The sequence below is a fragment of the Oncorhynchus clarkii genome, chromosome 27, assembly GCF_045791955.1.
Source record: "Oncorhynchus clarkii lewisi isolate Uvic-CL-2024 chromosome 27, UVic_Ocla_1.0, whole genome shotgun sequence".
Classification (NCBI taxonomy): Eukaryota; Metazoa; Chordata; class Actinopteri; order Salmoniformes; family Salmonidae; genus Oncorhynchus; species Oncorhynchus clarkii.
Genome location: NC_092173.1, coordinates 11,148,570 through 11,173,632, shown reverse-complemented (window position 1 = coordinate 11,173,632; position 25,063 = coordinate 11,148,570). Strand labels below are relative to the sequence as shown.

The window sequence follows — 25,063 nt, the reverse complement described above, 5'->3', positions numbered from 1 at the left end:
CCATGTGAGACCAATGGCTCTGGTCTACTTATTGTCTCTCCCCGCTCTTCCCACCCACAGTGGGTCTTGCTTTCTCTACCGCCTCTGGGTCTATACCGTATTAGTTACCCCTAAATGTACCTATTGGGGCTTTGTTTCCATCCCACATAATTGCTTTTTAAAGACAATACATAGGCCAGTACCTAAATTATTTTTACAATACCACACACACAATGGTTTTGACTTGTAGATATGACTGAATGATTTTGTCACGTTGTTTCTTATTGTGTTGCTGTAAGCCTATGTGTAGGCCTGTGTTTTGTCTATTACAATAAATTGTTTGAACTAAAGTCTCTCATTTGAAATTAATAATATGAAACGCGATGTTTGTATATTTGACAGGTTTGGATGAGCGCATCAGTGGTACTTTGTGTGGAACCTTGATGATAAGGACCAGAGAATATAGCTCGTTTGTGCCCCCTGTTATCACAACTTTGAACTGACATAAAGCCAGTGGCCACACCAACAAAATTGAGGGAAACTGGAAAATTGTTTTACAAAGGCTCAATAAAAACAAACATTGGTCTCACAACACATAACTATACATAAAGCCTTAAAAGCATATTATTCTTCATAAGCACCAGGCTTAAAAATGCTTTGCAAATTATGTTATAGGCATAAACATACAATAGGGGGATATAAACAGCCTTTGGTGTTGTGCCAAATATGGCATAACTTGTTGCCTCAGGTATAGACTACAGCATCAACATGTCATTTTATGAAGCTTTAAAAATGTTTTATGCTGATGTGTTTTAATTTCACTGTTTACATTTATGTTGGGGGCACCATTTTAGTCTGGATATAAATTTGCCACTGACAAAAAAAATAATTAAGTAATGGAATGGCAGTAAAATCTGAAAAGTTTGGTGCCTCAACAGGTTGGAAAATAATATAAAAAATGTTTTATTCGTCAAACTTCAGCAAGTGAAAATTAGATAAGAATAGAGTGAAGGTTTGTTACTCCGCTCGAAAAAGGTGGGAGACCGTCAAAATGACGAGGGCAGGATCGAGTTGAGACGTGTCCCACATCGTCTGAGACCGCCAGTCAGTGCGGATAGGATTGGGGTTTACAGACAGTCTAAACTCCAGGTCCAGAAGAGTTCAGCGAGTTTATAGCATCGACGTGTCCAGTCCATTTTGATTTTATTCAGTGGGTTGGTGGGGACACCACAAGGGTCTAGGCAATTTGGTCGACTCCGGACACCTTTTCCAATGAGCGTAAACCATTTGTTTCTCCTCGTCCTCTTGTCCGGACTGGCAGCTTCAGGTGAGTGTGCGAAGTTGTTTTGATTTATGCTCTACTAATTTTGAATTAATCCAAACAATGGAAACTAGTCCAAGAGAATAGTAACTGTGGGTATTATTAATCTCTGGTTATAGTAGTTTAGATCATATGGTTAGGTTATTTCGTGTCAGTAATGTTTCTCCTCCATCCTTCACTCGACACATCATTACGATGCTATCGTGAGATGTTGGAGTAGCTGTTCTATGCATTAGAGAACTGAAGTGGCGAAAACATTATGAATACCGGAAGTCTCCAACCTGACCCGAGTGTCCGATGTGCGTCAAAGGGAAGTGGGAATTTGGCTCCATGCGTTGCTACCGTATAGGGTTGGTCGCCTGAGCGTTCCTACGTGATTATAAAATGCAACTTGCTTATAGCCCCTTAATGACTTTACATTATTTGTCGGTATTGAGAAAAAGACGCATTGTTTTGAAGCTTCATGCAACATAATTACTTTCCTTCTTTTGATCATGTGTATCCGTGCTTGCGTGCAAGCCAAGGGTTCTCGAGATGTTGACCGCCGGATAGGAAGGTCCACCTGTTTCCCGTCAACAAGCCAAAGGATGTCGCTAGTGTATCATATGAGCTGCTATCTTGGCACATACAAAGACCCTCAGTGGATATGTTATAAACAGATGACACTGAAAATAGTTCACATTTTTGGCTATTAAGTTAACATGTATACAACGGAACCTGCTGGACTAATTGAAGTTAATTGACACGTTTTTAGTTTCATGCACTGGTGGGCATCATTGATATTCCTCTGGAGAACAGTAGGCCTATTTAACCTTGACGTAATCTCTAGAAGTGTCCAACTGTATGCTATAAATGGATTATATGCATAGGTGCAAGCAAAGCACACACTGCTTAGGTTTACATTGACAGCATGTGCCAAGCAATAATTCCTTCATATTGACAGAGTGCCTGACTAATTGTGCAAATAAAGATTGACAATATTTTGTATTTGTATTTATTATGGATCCCCCATTAGCTGCGGCCAAGGCAGCAGCTACTCTTCATGGGGCCCAGAAAAAATTAAGACAGTAATATACATTATAACTCAAATTTTAAACATTAAAACACATTTTACAACAGATATCACAATACATTAAGTGTGTGCTCTCCGGCCACCCCTCTACTACTACACACAGTCCAGGTGTACGTGTGTGTGTGTATAGTGTGTATGTTATACAGTGGCGTGCCGTGGGCCTGGGGCCTGGGCCTTCAGTGAAGTCCTACACAGTCCCATCCGAATTAATCCACCTCTTATTACCATCATTATGGTGCCATGGCTCTAGACACTATACATTTAGACAGAAACGCAGTATAACCAGGCGTTGCGTCACCTTGAAATTGACATTTTTATTCAGAGAATTGCAGGGGAAGAGTACAATATCTTTTCATTGTGCAGCTTCGTTGCCCTGGGCGCTTGTTCGTTGAGCTGTAGATCCACTCGGGTGTCCCCAAAAGTTTTCAAAAGCACCATTGCTTGTAAGTGCCCAGTGCCCAGTACTTTGGTGTCTCGTTGCTGCCTTGGTTAGACAACTCAGGTTTGCAAAGCCAGTGTGGCTCCAAACACCAAATCGATCACTTGCAAATAATAGGCATTCCCAGCAGTACAGTTTGCAGTGCTTCTCGGAGCCTGTGAGCCATTGATAGCGCTCGTAGTTGGAACTTTGAAAGTGGCGAACGAACCCCTTTCCCGCCTGTGACAGGCTTTGTAGCGTCGGCGTCGACCTCTCCTGACAATGTCTAACTTTTCTTGAAAAGTTTGTCTTGAGAATGGCGTTATAATTATATCCCCACACCAAATCGATATCTTCTCCTTCCGCCATTGTGGGTTGAAAAAACAGCTTAGTAGTACGCAAATTAATTTGTTTATCAAATTCAGTTTCCTAGTTCTGAGATTCTGCATAGACCTGCCCATATAGGACCTGCCTCTCAATATTGGTAATCCAATCAAAAGATGTGCACGCACTACGCCTGCTAGCTGGCTCCTGTGTAACACTGGAGCCAGCCAGCAGGCGTACAATAGCCAACTCTAAAGCTGATTGGTTGACACAAAATTTTAATTTCCATTCACTTTAAGCTACAAGCGCCCGCACTGTTGATTCTGAAGGCCTGAGGGCAGATTTTAGACCCCTGGCAACACATGATGGCTGAATATGATTGGATAAAAGATCTAACATAAAGACCAGCCCTCCAAATCTCAACCTGGGGCTGGAAGCAGTGCAACCAAGAGGAAAGCTATGAAATGAAGAGTATAACTCTTACTCTGGGGAATAATTGAATACATATTTGTGGGAAAATATATTTAAAAATATATATATATTCTGATGATGTTTAGGCCAGCAGAGAAGGCCTTGCTGGCCCTGACGGCCCACCACTGATGTTATATGTATTTGTTGTTGGGTGTTTGTACCTGTGTGTGTGACTTTTCACTGTCCTCGCTGTTCCATAAGGTGTATTTTTTATCTGTTTTAAAAATCTGATTATACTGCTTGCGTGAGTTACTTGATGTGGAATATAGATCCATTTAGTCATCGCTCTATGTAGTACTGTGCGCCTCCCATAGTCTGTTCTGGACTTGTGGACTGTGAAGAGACCTCTGGTGGTATTTTTTCATGTATTTTTTTTAAAATTTTACCTTTATTTAACCAGGTAGGCCAGTTGAGAACAAGTTCTCATTTACAGCTACGAACTGGCCAGTATATAGCAAAGCAGTGCGACAAAAACAACGACACAGAGTTACACATGGGATAAACAAACATACAGTCAATAAAACAAATGAAAAATGTGTATACAGTGTGTGGAAATGAAGTAAGACGGTAAGGCAATAAATAGGCCAATAGCGGCAAAGTACTTGCAATTTAGCTATTTACACTGGAGTGATATATGTGCAGATGAGGATGTGCAAGTAGAAATACTGGTGTGCAAAAGAGCAGAAAAACAAATATGGGGATGAGGTAGGTAGTTGGTTGGATGGGCTATTTACAGATAGGCTGTGTACAGCTGCAGCGATCGGTAAGCTGCTCTGACAGCTGACACTTAAAGTTAGTGATGGAGATATAAGTCTCCAACTTCAGTGATTTTTGCAATTCGTTCCAGTCATTGGTAGCAGAGAACTGAAACGAAAGACGTCCAAAGGAGGTGTTTGGGGATGACCAGTGAAATATACCTGCTGGAGCGTGGTGCTACGGGTGGGTGTTGCAATGGTGACCAGTGAGCTGAGATAAGGCTATACCTAGCAAAGACTTATAGATGACACTATAAGTCGCCAGTGGGTTTGGCAACGAATATGTAGCGAGGAGCAGCCAACAAGAGCATACAGGTCGAAGTGGTGGGTAGTACAGTCGTGGCCAAAAGTTTTGAGAATGACACAAATATTAATTTTCACAAAGGTTGCTGCTTCAGTGTCTTTAGATATTTTTGTCAGATACTATGGAACACTGAAGTATAATTACAAGCATTTCATAAGTGTCAAAGACTTTCATTGACAATTACATGAAGTTGATGCAAAGAGTCAATATTTGCAGTGTTGACCCTTCTTTTTCAAGACCTCTGCAATCCCCCCTGGCATGCCGTCAATTAACTTCTGGGCCACATCCTGACTAATGGCAGCCCCATTCTTGCATAGTAAATGCTTGGAGTTTGTCAGAATTTGTGGGGTTTTGTTTGTCCACCCGCCTCTTGAGGATTGACCACAAGTTCTCAATGGGATTAAGGTCTGGGCAGTTTCCTGGCCATGGACCCAAAGTATCAATGTTTTGTTCCCTGGGCCACTTAGTTATCACTTTTGCCTTAAGGCAAGGTGCTCCATCATGCTGGAAAAGGCATTGTTCGTCACCAAACTGTTCCTGGATGGTTAGGAGAAGTTCCTCTCTGAGAATGTGTTGGTACCATTCTTTATTCATGGCTGTGTTCTTAGGCAAAATTGTGAGTGAGCATTTGAGAATGCTTGGTTGAGAAGCAACCCCACACATGAATGGTCTTAGGATGCTTTACTGTTGGCATGACACAGGACTGATGGCAGTGCTCACCTTGTCTTCTCCGAACAAGCGTTTTTACAGATGTCCCAAACAATCGGAAAGGGGAGGCATCAGAGAAAATTACTTTACTTCAGTCCTCAGCAGTCCAATCCCTGTACCTTTAGCAGAATATCAGTCTGTCCCTGATGTTTTTCCTGCAGAGAAGTGGCTTCTTTGCTGCCCTTCTTGACACCAGGCCATCCTCCAAAAGTCTTCGCCTCACTGTGTGTGCAGATGCACTCACACCTGTCTGCTGCCATTCCTGAGCAAGCTCTGTACTGGTGGTGCCCCGATCCTGTAACCATGGTTGACAGAGGAAGAAAATTGATTCCAAGCACCACCCTCCTTTTGAAGCTTCCAGTCTGTTATTTGAACTCAATCAGCATGACAGAGTGATCTCCAGCCTTGTCTTCGTCAACACTCACACCTGTGTTAACGAGAGAATCACTGACATGATGTCAGCTGTTCCTTTTGTGGCAGGGCTGAAATGCATTGGAAATGTTTTTTGGGGATTCAGTTAATTTGCATGGCAAAGAGGGACTTTGCAATTAAATGCAATTCATCTGATCACTCTTCATAACATTCTGGAGTATATGCAAATTGCCACCAGTCAAACTGAGGCAGCAGACTTTGTGAAAATTAATATTTGTGTCATTCTCAAAACTTTTGGCCACGACTGTATATGGGGCTTTGGTGACAAAACGGATGGCACTGTGATAGACTGCATCCAATTTGCTGAGTAGAGTGTTGGAGGCTAATTTGTAAATGACATCGCCGAAGTCAGGGATCGGTAGGATAGTCAGTTTTATAAGGGTAAGTTTGGCAGCATGAGTGAAGGAGGCATTGTTGCGAAATAGGAATCCGATTCGAGATTTAACTTTGGATTGGAGATGCTTAATGTGAGTCTGGAAGGAGTTTACAGTCTAGCCAGATACCTAGGTATTTATAGTTGTCCTGATATTCTAAGTCAGAACCCTCCAGAGTAGTGATGCTAGTCGGCCGGGAGGGTGCGGGCAGAGATCAGTTGATGCATGGGTGTTCGAGCTGTGTGCTAGCAGTTTAAACAGACAGCTCAGTGCATTCAACATGTCAATACTTCTTACAAAAACAAGTAGTGATGAGGTCAATCTATCCTCTACTTTAGCCATTAGAGATTGACATGCATATTATTAATGTTAGTTGTATGTGTCCATTTAAGGGCCAGCCTGTTCTGGGCCAGTTGTCATTTTCCCAAGTCCCTCTTTGCGGCACTTGACCATGTGACTGGGCGGTAGTCCAGCTGCGACAAAACTAGAGCCTGACGGACCTGCCTTGTTGATATTGTTGTTGAGCAATTTACTGACAACAAACTGTTGACACTTTTGAGCATCACTCACGCAACTGTATAAACTCTCACTCTTTCAAATGTTCACATTCATGTAGCATTTTTCAAATCTATTGCATTTAGGCTAAGAATCAATCTCATGCCTGTCCTCTACACTATAGGAGCCTAGGCTGTAGCAGCACAACTGTCGAGGCAAAATCTTATTTTAGACCAATAAAGAGGAGCTCGCAGGCAACCCTGTTCATGGAGTGCCGCAGATATAATAGGATTTTGTCCCAACTAGACACCACACCTGACCAACTGAGCTAATTGATCAGTTCAGTGATTGTCTAAATTCAACACACCTGGTCTTCCAGGACGGTTAAATCAAAAACATCAAGTGCCTGCGGCCCTTCAGGACCAGGGTTTCCTACCCCTTCTCTAGGCTCTTTTGGACTACTCTGGGCCAGAGAGAAACGTTGTTTCGATATTGTAAATATCCCTGTTTCCCCTCTTTAGCCAAAACATGAACTGGAAGCCGTCCCAATACTCTCTTAACCATTATGTGATATTCTGCCATTGGTGATAAATGTTCTTTCTTACCATGACTGAGTTTCCTTTCATAAGTATATACCTACACTTCCTTCCTATCCTTTCCTATCAACCAGCCTTGTGTGCCTGTGACCATGAGAGCTCACAGGCACACAACCATGCATGTGTCAGCTTGTTTTGAAATTCAGGTTTACCATCTAGACACACACAGACACGTGAGTTCAGATCAATAGTGAATTGCCTGTGCTGGTTATCTATCCTCCAGATATTTGGGTGGCAGTTTGGCATAGTTGATAACATCTAATTAGCCATAATAGAGAAAGGTCTCTTCTGTTCCACTACTGACCCCCTCTGGTATTAGTACATGGTCAATATCACTAAGGAAATCTGTGTGGTTTTTGACATGCTAAACAGTCAACACACCTTTTATGCAGAAAGTGAATGGGCAGCCCAGGGGCACAGTTGATAGACCAAGTGACCATCTCAAGTTGCACCCTATAAGCTAGCCTCATAAAGTCAATGGATGGACCTGCTTTCCCGGGTTTTCAATGCAAAGCCACTCTTAAAACTCCTGATTATTTTCATGAGAACGGTTTTGTCCCTAAGCTGAAACAATGGTTTGATTTCATATGTACTTCCTTGTGCATGACAAAGTTGTTGTGGGGCCTGTTCTATTGTTCTCCAAACGATTTGTCAATAATGTAAACGAAAGAACTTCCAGTTAACTCTAGTGGGTTTCCTCGGGGAAAAAGAAATCAGTTCCAGTAACTTCAGACTGCTCATCTGACGTCGTTAGAGCCAGCAGGAAATTAGTCAAGAACCAGCTAAATAGAACCAGCTAAATAGCCAAGTGACGAACGTTGATGAAGGCCTTTACATGTCAGAGCATGAGAGAATTGTCGCTGTGAGAGACTGCATGTATTATGTCAAATGTTTTATGGAGTCCCTGTGACAAACTTACATATTCAAATGAATTGATCCATTCAATTATCTGCTCCAAAGTCATCCTCCACCTCTAAGGCGCTATGGAACTAAACAAAATGTCTACCTGTAATTTAAATATGGTGCGTGGAAAAGTCTTCTTCCGCGCATTAGAGCGTTATTGGTGTGGGCGGTAGTGATTTTGTTGGGTTGGACCTAGGCCCACTTAAAATAATGAATCCAAATCAACAATCTGTGGAGAACGTCTTGAGTCAGCGTTGAGGGAGAGCAGGTTTGATGGATTAAACGTTTATCCTTTCTTATCGTAAACAGACTTCTCCTAGCCAATACTACAAGATTCATTATCGTATGTCAGTTCACCCCTAAATTCAGAAATAAAGGTAGAGAGGGGGAAGTTGAGAGATAGAGAGAGAAGGGGGTGGAAAAGAGTGGGACTCCCTCTAGGGCTGTTGTCGGGACCGTATTACCGCCACACCGGCAGTCATGAATCATGACCGCAATGAAATCCCATGTGACCGTTGAGTCACCGTAATGCTAACTACCATCAGGTCCTAATGGCCCGGTACTCAGGACTCTATTGTCCCTCTAACCACTCTGACATCAATGCAAATGCAATGGAAAATCACATCACACACTTATCATCAAAACAGTAGGACCATCCTACTTTTAAAAATCACCTCACTGTGATGATCAATTTGAAGAAAGAAGATCAACAGCAGGTTGAGACAGTGCAAAACATGGTGGTTGTGGATGTTTTTTCAAAGCCCAACAAAGAAACGGACATCGCTTTTTAAGTTGGTGATTAATTCAAAACCCCCATATGCATATTAGAGCTTATTCTTATGTAAACCCGGGAAAAAAAACTGAATTAAAGTGATGGTTATGTCGTTATACAAACATAGCCTACCGCATGTTACGCATGTCAGTAAAACATAAAACTGATTTAAGATGTCGTTGGTACATAATTGGTCTAGCCTTTGAGTGTGGACTGTATTATTATGCATACTGGATGGACTGGTTACCTTATGCTACAGTATGCTCCAAAATGTCTATCCACGAGTCTGGGAGAGAACGTATAGCCCTGGGTGATGTTGATGGTTCATTGATTGTGCAGGGCGGTTTACAGTTAGCCTACAATTATAGTGAGTTGTATTGTATTTGATTTTGAATAGCCTAGTAATAGGGCATTTAAACAAATATTTTCATAATTCATTGAGTGACATATTACCTTGAGCTATATAGAATATCTCACCACCATGCATTTCCATCTCCTCTTCCCTCTCCTTTATTCCTTCCTTCGAGCATGCAGGCGGGCTGTCAACAGTTTAGTGAAATATGTTTTGCTGCGAAAACATGTTACTATCGATGTTCCCAAACAGATTTGACTTGCTTTCCAAATGAAGCACTGGGTCGTTGCAGGAACAAGGTTGGAGAGTCCATGGCATACAGAGTTTGGGCGGAATATCACCTGTCGGGCAGCGAGAGCATGCTCCTCAAACAGTGTTTGATGAATGGAGTGAAATACGTGTTCTTGTTTTTATTTCTCAGTTACTCATCTTAAGCACACGATCCTCTATAAAACCCAAGTATCCTACAAAACGGACTGGAGGGAAAGCGTGAGGCCTCCATTTGCTATTTGAGTGCATACAGATGACATGTGTTTTTGCTAAATCGAAAGACAAGATTCAATTGAGAATAGTCTGAACATATGATCACTTGATGAGAGAACAGCTGTGCAGCCTGGAGCAAGGAACAGAGCGCATACTTATTTTGCTACTTTCTCAAATCATCAATAGTCTATAGTGGCATCATGCATCCCATATATGTTTTGATTTCTAGGACATTCTAATGTTTGTATCATTCACAACTAACGTTGCCAAATAACTCTAAATTTCCACTTAGGACCTGTTTCAAATGATCACTTTTACGCTCAACATAGACACTTCATCTGCGTACTTGCTTTGTAATGGTAAAAAAATCCTTTCTATTTTATTCAGCTAAGTTCATTTATTTTGTTCGTACTATAAAGTCATTTAAAAATGATGGCACGGGACTTCTAAGCATATCTTGTCTGCTAAATGAACAAGCCTACAGAGCCCATGGCATGGAGCATAGCCAGATAACTAACACACAGTAGGCCAACATATTCTGTTCTTCTGAAATACATGTTCTTCATATCATCATGTTTTTTAAATTTTTTTAACCTGCGTAAAATAAAGAATGGATTTATTGGGATGGTGTCTATTAAATTGATGGCTGGCAAAATGGCATGACCGCCACAGCTCTATGTGGGAGGGATTGAGGGAGAGAGACAGAGTGACAGAGAGAGATAGTGATAGTGATAGTATGTAGCCTACTGTGCAAGGGGGAGCTATCCCACCATATATTTTGCACGCCACCACTGGAACACTCAACACCCCTGGCCCTGCCCCTCTCTCTGTAGCCCTGGCCTGAGAATACAGGTTGATACCTGAACTCAGCTCTACTCTCCCAATATGAAAGAGCTCTTGTAAATGTAACCTGGGCTTGTGAAATCTCTGACCACAAAGGAGAGAAGAGAGTCTTTGTAGTCTTTTTAGGCTTTGTGTTGTTGTGTGTAGGAGACCCGGCCCAAGTGTATCTTCCTCCAAACCTGTAAGAGAGTCAGGTTTCCTCCTGACGGACTAGGAGTCTGGTCATGAAGTTGGAAGAAAAAGCAACTCAGACACGACCTTGGAAATAAGTGAGTCCGAGGGGAGAGCCGTGCCGATTGGTTGATTTGCCTTACATTGTTCTTCCAGATCCAATGTAAATCCCACCGGTTATGAAAGAGGCAACCATTCCTTGTACATTACGTAAAAACAGCTTGTTAGATTTGCACAAGTGCAAGCCCTCAACTGGCAGCTTCATTCAATAGTACCCGCAAAACACCAGTCTCAATATCAACAGTGAAGAGGCGACTCCGGGATGCTGGCCTTCTAGGCAGAGTTCCTCTGTCCAGTGTCTGTGTTCTTTTGCCCATCTTAATCTTTTATTTTTATTGGCCAGTCTGAGAGATGGCTTTTTCTTTGCAACTCTGCCTAGAAGGTCAGCATCCCGGAGTCGCCTATTCACTGTTGACGTTGAGACTGGTGTTTTGCGGGTACGATTTAATGAAGCTGCCAGTTGAGGACTTGTAAGGCGTCTGTTTCTCAAACTAGACACTCTAATGTACTTGTCCTCTTGCTCAGTTGTGCACCGAGGACTAAACATCAGTGCCACAGGTAACTTCCACAAAGCTGTGAACGATCTGAGAGACAAGGCAGGGAGGGCCTATGCCATCAAAAGGAACATAAAATTCAACATACCAATTAGGATCTGTCTAAAAATACTTTAATCAGTTATAGAACCCATTAGTTGTGAGGTCTGGGATTCCAATCACCAACCAAGGATTCACGAAATGTGACAAACACCAAATTGAGACTCTGCATGCAGAATTCTGCAAAAATGTCCTCCGTGTACAACAAAAAACACCTAATAATGCATGCAGAGCAGAATTAGGCCGATACCCGCTAGTTATCAAAATCCAGAAGAGAGACGTTAAATTCTACAACCACCTAAAAGGAAGCGTTTTCCAAACGAATCCATACGTTTCCTGGCCGGTAAAACAAGAAGGGTTTAATTACAGACCGTTTCTTGATATCAGGTTACACCCTATGATGCTCGCCATTGGTCCGTGGCCATTTAGTTCGCATCGGGGACAATAGTTGTTGACAACTGTAGCATTGTAGCTAAGTCTAACCCTAACTCTTTTCCTAACCTTAACCTCATTCTCCTAACCTGCCACACTAATTCACCTAACTTGCCATGCTAATTATCCTAACCTGCTATGGAAGCAAATCATCTGTGTCGAGAAACCATCAGAACTGACCAATGGCAGGCACCAATGGGCGTTTCCTTATATCAAGGAACGACCACATGAAGAAACGCCCTGAATTGTGGTGTGCAATCTTTTTAACGTTTTGTGGAGATTCTGACAAAAAAAATGATTTGGTTTCCTAAAAGTTTTCCTGGGAGGTTTTATTAACATTTTGAGAACGCAAATTATTGTCACGCCCTGCTCTGTTTCACCTGTCTTTGTGCTTGTCTCCACCCCCCTCCAGGTGTCACCCATCTTTCCTATTATCCCCTGTGTATTTATACCTGTGTTCTCTGTTTGTCTGTTGGCAGTTAGTTTTGTTATTGTGAAACCTACCAGCGTTTGTTCCCCCTGCGCCTGTCTGTTCTTGCTCCTGTATTCTAGTCCTTTCCAGGTTTGACCGTTCTGCCTGCCCTGAACCTGCATGCTGTTCTATACCTTGACCCACCTCTCTGGATTATTGATCCCTGCTTGCCCTGACCCTGAGACTGCCAACCGTTCTGGACCTTTGCACCCTCTCTGGATTACTGACCTCTGCCTGACTTGACCTGTAGTTTGCCTGCCCCTGTACGATAAATAAACGTTTGTTTCTTTGACACTCTCTGCATCTGGGTCATACCTGAAACCTGATTATAGGTTATTATAGGTTATAGGTTATTTGAAGGTAATTAAATAATATTATCAGAAAATGTTTCAATAAGACTTCGTTTGGGTTAACTGTATTGAACTTCAAGCACAGATAGGGTAATGGAAATTAATTTGCTTAGGCATTAATCATGCAAAAACTTATTTTTATTGTGGCATGGTATCAGTGAGATTTGACCCTATGCTCTCGATCCATGGAATTAGTCCACTGCACCACCAAGATGGAGCTACCATGCCATGGTTTTTAATTTCATATAAAGCTGTTCATTTTAGTAATTTCAAACAGACTGAATTTCAAAGGAAACAAGCACTTAAGATCAGGTGTGGCTAATTGTTCCGAGAACGTTAACAAAACTTTCCAGGTAAACCACAAAACATGAGCAATGTTTAAAAACATACTCATTCTGTTCTCAGCGTCAACAAAACTCTATCCTCTATCTTAAGTATATTCAGGTGTGATGGCCACACCCACTAATTGGCCACACCTGATCTTAATGAGCCCACAACTTTGTATAAAAAAAATAGTAGAAAAAAATATACAACAATTTTTGGGGGGCATTTAGCAGACACTCTTATCCAGATCAATTAGGGTTAAGTGCCTTGCTCAAGGGCACACCAACAGGTTTTTCACTTAGTCAACCTTTGGCCCAACACTCTTAACCACTAGGCTACTTGCCGCACTTCATGGCATGCTAGCTCCATCCTGGTGGCGCAGTGGACTGTTTCATGGATACAGAACAGGTTTGAAACTCACGGATGCTGTGCCACCATAAAATAATAAATGTGTTTGCATGATTAATGCTTAAGGAAATTAATTTCCTTGTGTCTTATCTGTGCTTGGCGTTAAGCAGTTAACACAAACTAAGCTAGCATTGTGTTCTCAGAACAGTATTTAATTACCTTCAACTAACCTATCATTTATTAAAACCTCCTAGGAAACCTTTCAGGGAACCATAGTAAAATGTTGTCAGAACCTCCCTTCAATATAAAAATGTTCCCTGAGCAGGTGGAATTTTCCCTTCTGTTCTCAGAACGTGGAAAAAACATTCAGTTTTACCAGCCAGGAAACTTATGGCTTCATTCCCAGAACTGATGAGAAACCAAAACCTTACGTTCCCACAACTTCCAAGGAACCGAATGTGCTAGATGTGCAGCTTATAACATCAACAATTGCTTTCATTTGAGTAATGTGCCTTTTTGTAATTGTAACTGTCACTAATTCCTCATTAAATAGCATATAATAACATATATGATATGCTATTAAAGTAATTGGTACACACTTTACAAGCTTTTTTAAAATCTCTATTAAAACCCAAGTTAGATTCAGAAATCCTGAGAAGTAATTGTTTATCAGTAACACTGGAATCAAAAAGCTACTGCATTAGCAGAAGGCGTCATCTCCGAATTAAATCAGGGCCAATTATTTAATGCCAGAGAAATAAGTGCTATTTATGCTTCTAATAAATGAAAGGAAAATTATTAAACATTTGTACACAAATTCAAATGATGTGCGGCTCATAGTGTGATGTTTAAGATGATTCCCTAACATACTTGAGTTTGGATGAACCTACTGTAAATAAGTACCATGTGAGAGCCAATTTAGTCCACCTCCCCCTCGCATTCCGCTCTCCGCTCTCCAACACCCCCCCCCCCCCCCCCCGCTCCAGTTTCCTGGTGGAGAATAAATGTATTGGGGTGATGCCTGGCTCACAACAAAGCCAGTGTGGAGTCTGCTGTGGACAGACAGACTGATTGGCCCAGGTCTGAGCCTCTTCCTCATCCTCCTTCTGCCAACCACGGTCATTAACTGGGACTGATAGAGGCCTAGCTAGCCAGCTCAGATCTATTAAATACAGGCATTTTTCCCATCCCTGAGAATTTTGCCCTGTTTCTCAAGGCAGGCCCAATTTATTATTATTATTATTTTTAAATGTAATCTTTATTTAACTAGGCAAGTCAGTTAAGAACAAATTCTTATTTTCAATGGCAGCCTGGGAACAGTGGGTTAACTGCCTTGCTCAGGGGCAGAACAACATATTTTTACTCAGCGATTCAATCTTGCAAGCTTTCAGTTAGAAGTCCAACGCTCTAACCACTAGGTTACCTGCTGCCCCAATCAGTCTGCCTCTACCAAACCCCCCCGCCCCCCACCCCAAAGACAAAACAGCCAACTAAACTCCCCCCCCCACCCCCCAATGATTTTGGTCAATTTAAAACACATTAGGGCCAGGGGGAACTCCTCTGGTGGGGGTGAAGAGAGAGGGCCCTCTCTGTCTAATGTACAGTGGGGCTGGTTACTAGTGTGGCCTACAGGAATGTGGCCTACAGGAAGCCCTCTGCGCTGCTGATAAGGATGAGATAGGTTCCTGGGGAGCTGAGCCCAGCAGCTGTTTTCCCAGCTACATGAGTGAACGCATTAGATAAACAAGCATCCAGTCTATATGGACCCATAGGCTTATATCCATTTCAAACGCCCTCTCAGTGCGGGAGGGATGCATGCATGTTGAGGCAAGATCCATTAGAGCCATTAGTATTATGACAGTATTTGGTTGCCAGCCATATACAGTAGTTACCCAGTTAAAGTGAAGATCACATGTAGCTGGTTCAAGTGCATGTGTTTGCCCCTAAAGGACCTTATAGACCCTGGGTCATATTCATTAGCACCAAACAGAAGAAAACAAATTGAAGCGGGAAGGTGACTGACTACCTGTACCTGTTCAATTTTGTTTTCTGTTGCAAAACGTTTTGCTACAGTGTGCCCTGATGAATACAACCATGTACTTCCGATCATATCTTTCCAGAGGTTTAAAGGACTAGGTCATGTTCTGCTTGGTCATTGGGTTGGACAACACCCCTGTTGCCTACCCTGTTAAAAAGAGGTATTGCACTTTCTATAAAATTTGTTTTTTTCCCCCATCCATTTCAATGACAGAACACTACTTCCAATTACACTGAACAAAAATATAAAGTGTTGGTCAAGCAAAGTGTTGGTCCCATGTTTTGTGAGCTGAAATAAAATATCCCAGAAATGTTCCATACGCACAAAAAGCTTGTTTTTCTCAAATGTTTTGCACAAGTGTGTTTACATCCCTGTTAGTGAGCATTTCTCTTGTGCCAAGATAATCCATCCAGAGTGGAGTTGCTGGGCGGGGCATAGAATGACGGTCAAAGATAAAACAAAAAAAGTCCAAATAAACAAACAAAAAGAGGGGCAACGCCGTTATGTCCAATGTCTGTCTGCATGAGGCCGATGTCGCCAGCTGCTTGTACGCGTATACACATGCTTTTACTCACACTCAAACGCACACGTGTGCACACACCGACACATACACACATGTAAAAAGTGCCACACATGTACTGAAACATACACACTTGACCTTGCTGTTTTGATTTTTGTTGGCCTTGATGTGTTTGGTTTTTGCATTGTTGTTTTCTGTTGTTGTTTTACTTTTTAAAACTTTTTTTCTATCTTGTTAATTTTGTTGGTTGTTGGTTGCTGTTGGTTTTTGGGGGGGAGGGGGGGGGGGATCTTGGATGGTTGGTGGCCTGGCGGTTTAAGAGCCTGGGCCGGTGGCCGATACGTCGCTTGTTCGGTTCCCCGTCTTGACTTGGTGGGAGATCTGTCGACGTGCCCTTGGGTGGGGCGCTTGATCCTGGTTGCTACTGTGAGTCGCTCTGGATGGGAGACGGTTAGATGACTGAATGTAATGTAATGTAATGTTGAGTGGCTTCACTGCAGGTAGGTGAAGCCACCTGAGAGGTTTGGCATATCAAGAAGCTGATTAAACAGCATGATCGTTACACAGCTGCACCTTGTGCTGGGGACAATAAAAGGCCAGTCTAAAATGTGCAGTTTTGTCGCACAACACAATGCCACGAATGTCTCAAGTTTTTAGGGAGCTTGCAATTCGCATGCTGACTGCAGGAATGTCCACCAGAGCTGTTGCCTAATAATTTAATGATCATTTCTCTACCATAAGTCGCCTCCAACGTTATTTAAGAGAGTTTGGCAGTACATCCAACCGGCCTCAGAACCGCAGACCATATGTATGGCATTGTGTGGGCGAGTGGTTTGCTGATGTCAGCGTTGTGAACAGGTGCCACATGGTGGTGATGGGGTTATGGAATGGGTAGTCATACTGTTAACTATGGACAACAAACACAATTGCATTTTATCGATGACAATTTGAATGCAGAAAACTACCGTTATGAGATCCTGAGGCCCATTGTGAGGTCCTTTTTTAAGGTATCTGTGACCAACAGATGCATATCTGTATTCCCAGTCATGTGACATCCATAGATTAGGGCCTAATTAGTTTATTTAAATTGACTGATTTCCTCATATGAACTGTAACTCAGTAAAATCTTTTAAATTGTTGCATGTTGCATTTACATTTTTGTTCAGTAAAAATGGGTAAACATACACTCTTAGAAAAAAAGGTGCAATCTAGAACCTAAAAGGGTTATTTGACTGTCCCCATAGGAGAACCCTTTGAAGAACCTTTTTTGGTTCCAGGTAGAACCCTTTTGGTTCCAGGTAGAACCCTTTCGGGGTCCATGTAGAGCACTTTCCACAGGGGGTTCTACATGGCTCCTAAAGGGTTCTACCTGGAACACACACTCACTCAGAACACAAAGCAAACAGGGCAATCTTAACTCGGACGACACCTGGACAGAATAAGCAGGGCTTATGATTTAATTGGGGACAAGATCGTTTAGTACAGTTTTTTTCAATCACTTTGGTGCTATTTTCACAAGTATGTGGGGAATTTTCAAAACTCTTAGTACAAAACTCCAAACTGGTAACACCTGTAACGCAGCAAGTCTTATATTCAAAACCTTTTATTGTGCAACCATTGATCCAAAATATATATTTTACCGATATAATTACAACATAGGTGTCCTGTAATAAAATTCAACTAATTAAATGAATGGAAAAAATATCACGTTTGGCAGGTACTAGTTTGCAGCAAGCCTGTCTGGAGCATTTGGTTCTCATCTACATTGTAGTAAATGTCCAGGGCCGTATTACCAAACAAGCCTGACATAGGTCTGGATTCGATGTCATTGCATGCCTCATCCATGGCCTGATGGAGGATGGCACGCTCATGTCTTATTTGGCTCAGTTAGTAAGAGCATGGCACTAGCAAGAACAGAGTTGTGGGTTCGATTCACACTGGGGTCACATACAAAAGTGTGTGGACTGTTGTCACTTTGGATGAAAGCGAAAATGGCATATACATGTAGTATTGTATTAGAGTACTGCGTTTTCCAATGCAATTTTAGTAAAGCAGTGTGACCCCCCCCCAGCAACCTCATTTTGGATATATATTTACTGTATATTTTTACATTTTGTTACATACAGTTATAGCTGTGCACATAATCCTAATACCGCTTCATGGACTACGATTGAACATATTCTTCTTTTAGGATGTGAACAGCTATGGTCAGATTTCATTAAAGAGTTATTTTAACAATGCTGGTTATGCATCTAGCTAACATTCATCCAAGGACACCTTGACTTGGATTACACACCCTCACTGCAGAAACACTTGTCATGAAATCATGTAACATTTACAGTGCATTCGGAAAGTATTCAGACCTCTTTACTTTTTCCACACTTCGTTACATTTCAACTGTATTCTAAAGTGGATTAAACTGTTGTTTTTTTCATCATCAATCTAATGACAAAGCAAAAGCAGGTTTTTAGAAATGTTTGTAAATGTATTAAAACAAAAACATTTAAATATCACAAACATAAGTATTCAGAGCCTTTACCCTGTACTTTGTTGAAGCACCTTTGGCAGTAATTACAGCCTTGAGTCTTCTTGTGTATGACGCTACAAGCTTGGCACACCTGTATTTGGGGAGTTTCTCCCATTCTTCTCTGTCAATTTGAATGGGGAGCGTTGCTGCACAGCTATTTTCAGGTCTTTCCAGAGATGTTCGATCGGGTTCAAGTCCGGGCTCTGGCTGGGCCACTCAAGGACATTCAGAGACCCAATGCCACTCCTGTGTTGTCTTGGCTGTGTGCTTAGGGTGGATGTCCTGTTGGAAGGTGAACCTTCGCTGTACCTGCTCCATTCATCTTTCCCTCGATCCTGACTAGTCTCCCAGTCCCTGCCACTGAAAAACATCCCTACAGCATGATGCTGCCAGCAGCATGCTTCACCGTAGGGATGATGCCAGGTTTCCTCCAGATGTGATGCTTGGCATTCAGGCCAATCTTGGTTTCATCAGACCAGAGAATATTGTTTATTTTGATCTGAGAGTCCTTTAGGTGCCTTTTTGCAAACTCCAAGTGGACTGTCATGTGCCTTTTATTGAGGAGTGGCTTCCGTTGGCCACTCTACCATAAAGGCCTGATTAGTGGAGTGCTGCAGAGATAGTTGTCTTTCTGGAATTTTTTACCATCTCCACAGAGGAACTGGAGCTCTGTCAGTGTGACCATTGGGTTCTTGGTCACGTCCCTGACCAAGGCCCTTCTCCCCCAAGCGGCCAGCTCTAGGAAAAGTATTGGTGGTTCCAAATGTCTTCCATTTAAGAATGATGGAGGACACTGTGTTCTTGGGGACCTTCAAAGCTGCAGAAAAGTTTTGGTACCCTTCCCCAGATCTGTGCCTCGACACAATCCTGTGTGTGCCTTTCAAAATCATGTCCAATCAATTGCATTTACCACAGGTGGATTCCAATCAAGTTGTAGAAACATCTCAAGGATGGTGTGTGTAGATTGATGAGGAACATTTTTGAGTTAATCCAATTTAGAATAAGGCTGTAACGTAACAAAATGTGGAAAAAGGGAAGGGGTTTGAGTACTTTCCGAATGCACTGTAAGTAAGAGAAAAGGATTCCTTTAAACGTGCCCTGCTACAAGCAGGAAACAAGAAATGTGACATCTGTTTGATAGTTCACACATTCGTCATTCAGGGTTACTATCTCGTAATCTTTTTGGCTAACCACATGGGAACATTCTAGTCTTTAAGGACAACTAATCAAAAGGTCAACCACTAATCTTTAAGGCAGAACAGGTTTAAGCAAAGTATAGTGTCATTGTTTCAGGAAGGTGTTTCCACGGCGATAGGAGGGACAGGAGGCAGACTAAAGGCAAGGGCAGGGCATTCACCTGAACTGCCCTACAAAGGCAAAGAGCAGTCTTATTCACCTTATTTAGGCTGCTGTAACAAAGGGGTTTAATCATTATTTACTCAAGAAATGTCAGCTTTTAATTTTTTATTAATTTCAATACATTTCTACAAACAAAATTCCACTTTGACATTATGGGATATTGTGTGTAGATCACACCTTTACTGTAGTCAAATGACCTAGGAGCATCATGGGTGGAATGTTACTAATATTTTTCATAATTAATAAACATATATTTTTTTTAAACACTGAAAATCTGGTATTTCTATGTCAAACAGTTTTGTTATAATTCAGTCCTCTGTGATGTATATAAAGTGTAATATTGTGATGCAAACTCAAAATTGAATACATTTCAATATCTGACATGGTACAGGTGTCTTGTTTTTTTTAAGCCCATAACCATGTGTGTGCGGTGTATACCTTTGTTTCAAAGTAGTTTTTTTTAAGACTACCAAGAAACACACTGTGGGGACCCTGGTTTAACCCATTCTCCCTCAACGTCAGTAAGACAAAGGAGCTGATAGTGGACTACAGGAAACGGAGGGCCGAGCATGCCCTCATTCACATCGATTGGGCTGTAGTGGAGCGGGTCAAGACCTTCAAGTTCCTCTGTGTCCACATGACTAAGGATCTGTCATGGTCCAAACAGACCAACACAGTCGTGAAGAAGGCACTACGATGCTTCTTCCCCCTCAGGAGGCTGAAAAGATTTGGCACGGGCCCTCAGTTCATCAAAAAGTTCTACAGCTGCACCATCGAGAGCATTTTGACGGGCTGCATTACCACTTGATATAGCAAGTGCTTGGCATCTGACCGCAAGGCGCTACTGAGGGTCCAGTACATCACACAAAATTGTCAAAATTGTTCTCTCTTGTACCTCACAGCAAGCTGTACCAAAGCACCAAGTCTGGAACCAACATTACCCTAAACAGCTTCTACCGCAAGCCTTATATTTAAAACTGCTAAATAGCTAATCAAATGGCTACCTGCATTGACCCTTTTTTTGCACTAACTCTCTTGCACTGACTCTATGCACACACTCACACATACTTAGAGTACACTGACACCCCAACACACACACTTTATTTAACTAGGCAAGTCAGTTAAGAACAAATTCTTATTTTCAATGACGGCCTAGGAACAGTGGGTTAACTGCCTGTTCAGGGACAGAACGACAGCTCAGGGATATGTACTTGCAACCTTTCAGTTACTAGTCCAATGCTCTAACCACTAGGCTACCCTGCCGCCCGCTCACACATACCATGCACACACATGCATACTGACTCCACACCCATACACACACACACATTTTCACACACCCATACACACAATAGACTCCATGTCTATTATCTATCCTGGTAACTAGTCACTTTAGCCCTGGCTATATGAACAGTAAATTGCTACCTCAATTACTTCCTACCCCTGCACATCGACGCATTGCGCTACTGTATAGTATAGAGTATAGAGACCTATTATTTTAGACTCCCTAAAATGTTTAGAGCCATGTTATTGTGACTCGTTATTTTTATTCGTTGTTCACTGTGTATTTATTTATTCCTTGTGTTACTATTTCTATTTTTTACTCACTGTTCTATCTGGTCTTTAACTCTGCATTGTTGGAAAAGGCCCCGAAAGTAAGCATTTAACTGTAACCCGTTGTCTACCATGCATGTGACAAATACAATTTGATTTGATTAAGTAACCCTAAATGTATTTGAACAAATGAGAAGACAATCATGTCAAAAGTAATGTGAATTTTGCATTGTGGAAAGTAATTGCTTCATATGAATGCGTATTGCAATGTGAACTGTATTTCTAAATGATACACTGATTACGTTGGGTGGAAAAGTATGATTGATTTTGTGTGTTGCAATTAGTCAATTAAAAATGTGCTTATAGTTTTGAAGCAACTGCCTTGTGAAAATGTAACACATACTTGTGAAAATGTAACACATACTTGTGAAAATGTAACACATACTTGTGAAAATGTAACACATACTTGTGAAAATGGCACCAAAGCGATTTAAAACCAATGTAATATCAGAGGAAAACAGAAATAATCAGCCGAGCACTGATTTAATGTTGTTTGTCGTGAAGCAGGAACTGGGGAGTGATTAAGAGTGTGTGTGTGTGTGTGTGTGTGTAGACCAAACTGCACTCCATTCTGTGGGTGTCACTCAATCCATTATCTGGAGCAGGGAAAATGCAGCCAATTTTTTCATTTTCCAGCATTTTCTCTGTAATCTGTTTCTGTGGGGGTCTGTTTGTACACAAACATCGATAACATACAGTATTGATGTTGTATGTATGTTTAGCAGAGTTTCTGTTGCATAACTACTGTGCTGTGCTGTGCTGTGTTCCTGTGGCTTCAGGCTTGTTACCGGTCAGTGGGCTGAGGGTGGAAACGTCACGGGAGGTGGAGGCAGTGAACGGTACAGATGTGTGGCTGAAATGTACCTTCCAGAGCAGCTCGCCCATCACCCCAGCAACGCTCACGGTCTCATGGAGCTTCCGACCCTTCGGACCTGGCCGGGAGGAGTCAGTGAGTCAGCCTGGCTAATTGTGGAACCCTCTGGGCATCCTCGAGATGTAGTTCAGAAACCGTGTGTATGTGTGTGTGTGTGTGTGTGTGTGTGTGTGTGTGTGTGTGTGTGTTTATAGTCTGTATTTTGTAGTTTGTCAAGGACCTCTGAGTCAACCATCAACCTCCTTGTCAGCGTCATTTTGAAATCTGTCTGAACAGTTTAGAAAAATGACCTTGTTTCGGAAATGCTATTGTTGGAGAAAGTCAATCAGAGGTGACAATTAAGTCAATTAGATGCAATTAACTACCCGCTAATGAGGTGCAATGTGATCTCATTAAGCATTGTGCCAATCTATGTCAGGTGTTCTATTACCATGAGAGGCCTTACCCTCCCCCAGATGGGCGTTTCCATAAGCGGGCGATATGGGCAGGTGACATCATGGGGCGGGACGCCACCATCGTGGTACGTAAGGTCAAGTTCACTTACAATGGGACGTTCAGCTGCCAGGTGAAGAACCCTCCGGACGTCCATGGCAACGCGGGGGAGGTGAAACTGACCGTGGTCACCACAGGTTAGTGTCTGTCTACTGTGAAGCGTTCAAGGGTGCTGGGTTAAAATATACTGTAGCCGTGTCTGCTGTCCAATCTTTGGCCTCGCGCTGTGAAAACCTCCCAGCAATCTTTACAAAACCAATCTGACCCATTTGTCATTTATTCCATCCAGCAGCTCCTTTCTCACAGCAACAAGAGGTACTAGCCGACATTGCTACTGTAGTGGGATAATATGTATACTGTTGATGCATTTAAAAGAATCCTAACACATCCCATAAAATCATCATCATGTACCTCCCCTGGGAACCAGCCATCTAGTCTTGTTTGAATAGATAAAGTGACAGTTACCTCTTTGTCTCATTTCATTAACCCCTTTTCCCTTTATAGCCTCCTTCTCTGAGATGATCATGCTTGCTGCAGCCATCGGGGGCGCCATCGTGCTGATGGTCATCTTCCTCGTCATCATCATGTCAATAAGACGATGTCGCGAGAAGAGACGGGAGGAAGAGGGGGCGGAGGAACTACCTCGCAGACAGAGAAAGGACCCTACTGTGTGGTAAGACAGAGAGAGAGAAGGAGCAAGAGAGAGTGGGATCTCTCCACCCGGTCTCCCCACTCTGGGCTGTGCGGTGCTCACCTCTGGGACTGTGCTCAGTCAAATGCTTTGTCTGCTTGGACACTCTCCTCTGAACCTAGCTTTGGAACCAAAACCTGGACCTATAATTGGGCAGACATTTTTACAAAGAGCAGACTTAAATGCTAAAAGTGCCTTAGAATACTACTGTAGATGATCCATCTGCTGGATCCTGTATCTTACCGCCATGCACCTTTCTGGAAAGACAGTATGCCTGCATTCATATTTATCTGTATTTCCTGTACAGTGTTTCTATTGTTATTGTCTACTAACCAGTTTCAAACTCTAACATCTGCCCAATCAATTTCCAATTGCATAGCACTTAGTAAGCCAATGCCCATGGTTGTAAAGGTGCCAGCAGTCTCTCTCTCATCTGGTTCAATTCCTTTCAACCACAAGTCCACAACAAGATGTCTTTACATTTCCGTCTCGGTTTACTGCTGATCAATGATATTATTTTGTTTTGTTCTGAAGTGATTTTGTATTTCTAAGCAGATGTTTTTTTTTTTAATCAGTAAAAATGTTCAACTACTGCAGAAATACTCAAAATAATGTCAATATTCACTGCAAGACCCAAGGCACTTGTTTAAAACAGACATTTATAAAATATTAGACTCAACATAAAGTTCATTATTTTCAAATGCATAAAAATTTCAAAGAATTGACTATTTCACTATGACTGTCACTGTATTGCAGTTTTTTTAAACCTTTATATAGTTGACACCCGATGTCTCTGTTTTAGACAGTGCATTTATGGTCACTTTCTATTTGATTTGGTGTCTATGGCATACACAATATATCAGTAGGGTTCCAAATCTATGGTCTGTGGGTGAAGGGACTACTTTGCCTCTCATTCTGTTGGGTTTTCTGATCTCTGTGCATTTTGTGCTTCTTTAGGTTTACATGTAAACAATGTCATGTGTAACCACAAATGCAAAATAAATTGCCCTTCGAATCTCACCAACAAAAGCCAACTCTACATGGAAGGATTTTTTTTTTTCAAACAACAAAATCCAGACCAAATGATTAATCCAGAGCAAACATGGTGTTCCAAGATGGCTTCGCTTGAAAATGTGTTATTTTCCCCTCATCTAAAAGGCCAATTCCTGCTCAACCTTTCCCGTCTTTGGCCTCTGACTGCGGCTTTGTCTGCGTGTGTGTATGTTTGTGATTGTGTGTGTGTGTATGTGTGTGTGTGTGCGTGTGTGCGTGTGTGTGTGTGTGTGTCTTAGCCACCCTGCACGGGCCATCCACCTGTATGTGGACGATGACGTGCTAGAGGTTGACAGCTCGGACGGTATGATCTCGGAGGCCAGCACCAAGGACCCCAGTTCCTCTGAGGAAGACGACAGGAGCTCTGACTACGGCGGAGGCGATGACTCTGACTGAGATGGGGACAGTGAATGTTGGCTTTATTTTAGGCTTTACCTCTATGTGCTTGTGGTAAAACTTAATCCACAGTTGTTGTTTTTTAAACTATTGATCTTCCGTGGCTACATGCTCTGTGGTGTATTTTAAAAATTGAGAGTGGGCTCCTGT

General features: G+C 42.1%; 1 protein-coding gene across 1 annotated transcript; it reads left to right on the top strand.

The window, feature by feature from the left end:
* The first annotated feature begins 1,068 nt into the window (after positions 1-1,068).
* LOC139385830 (myelin protein zero-like protein 2) lies at positions 1,069-25,063 on the top strand. The gene is made up of 5 exons (XM_071131079.1): positions 1,069-1,306; positions 22,187-22,356; positions 22,700-22,910; positions 23,278-23,446; positions 24,757-25,063. The coding sequence occupies exons 1-5, from the start codon at positions 1,252-1,254 to the stop codon at positions 24,911-24,913; spliced, it is 762 nt and encodes a 253-aa protein (XP_070987180.1). The 5' UTR covers positions 1,069-1,251; the 3' UTR covers positions 24,914-25,063.

Excerpts from the sequence above, each read along its gene's own strand:
- LOC139385830 (XM_071131079.1), top strand. The coding sequence starts at position 1,252 with ATGAGCGTAAACCATTTGTTTCTCCTCGTCCTCTTGTCCGGACTGGCA. Across the intron at positions 22,357-22,699 it reads GACCTGGCCGGGAGGAGTCA|GTGTTCTATTACCATGAGAG; the intron begins GTGAGTCAGCCT and ends AATCTATGTCAG. Across the intron at positions 22,911-23,277 it reads ACTGACCGTGGTCACCACAG|CCTCCTTCTCTGAGATGATC; the intron begins GTTAGTGTCTGT and ends TTCCCTTTATAG.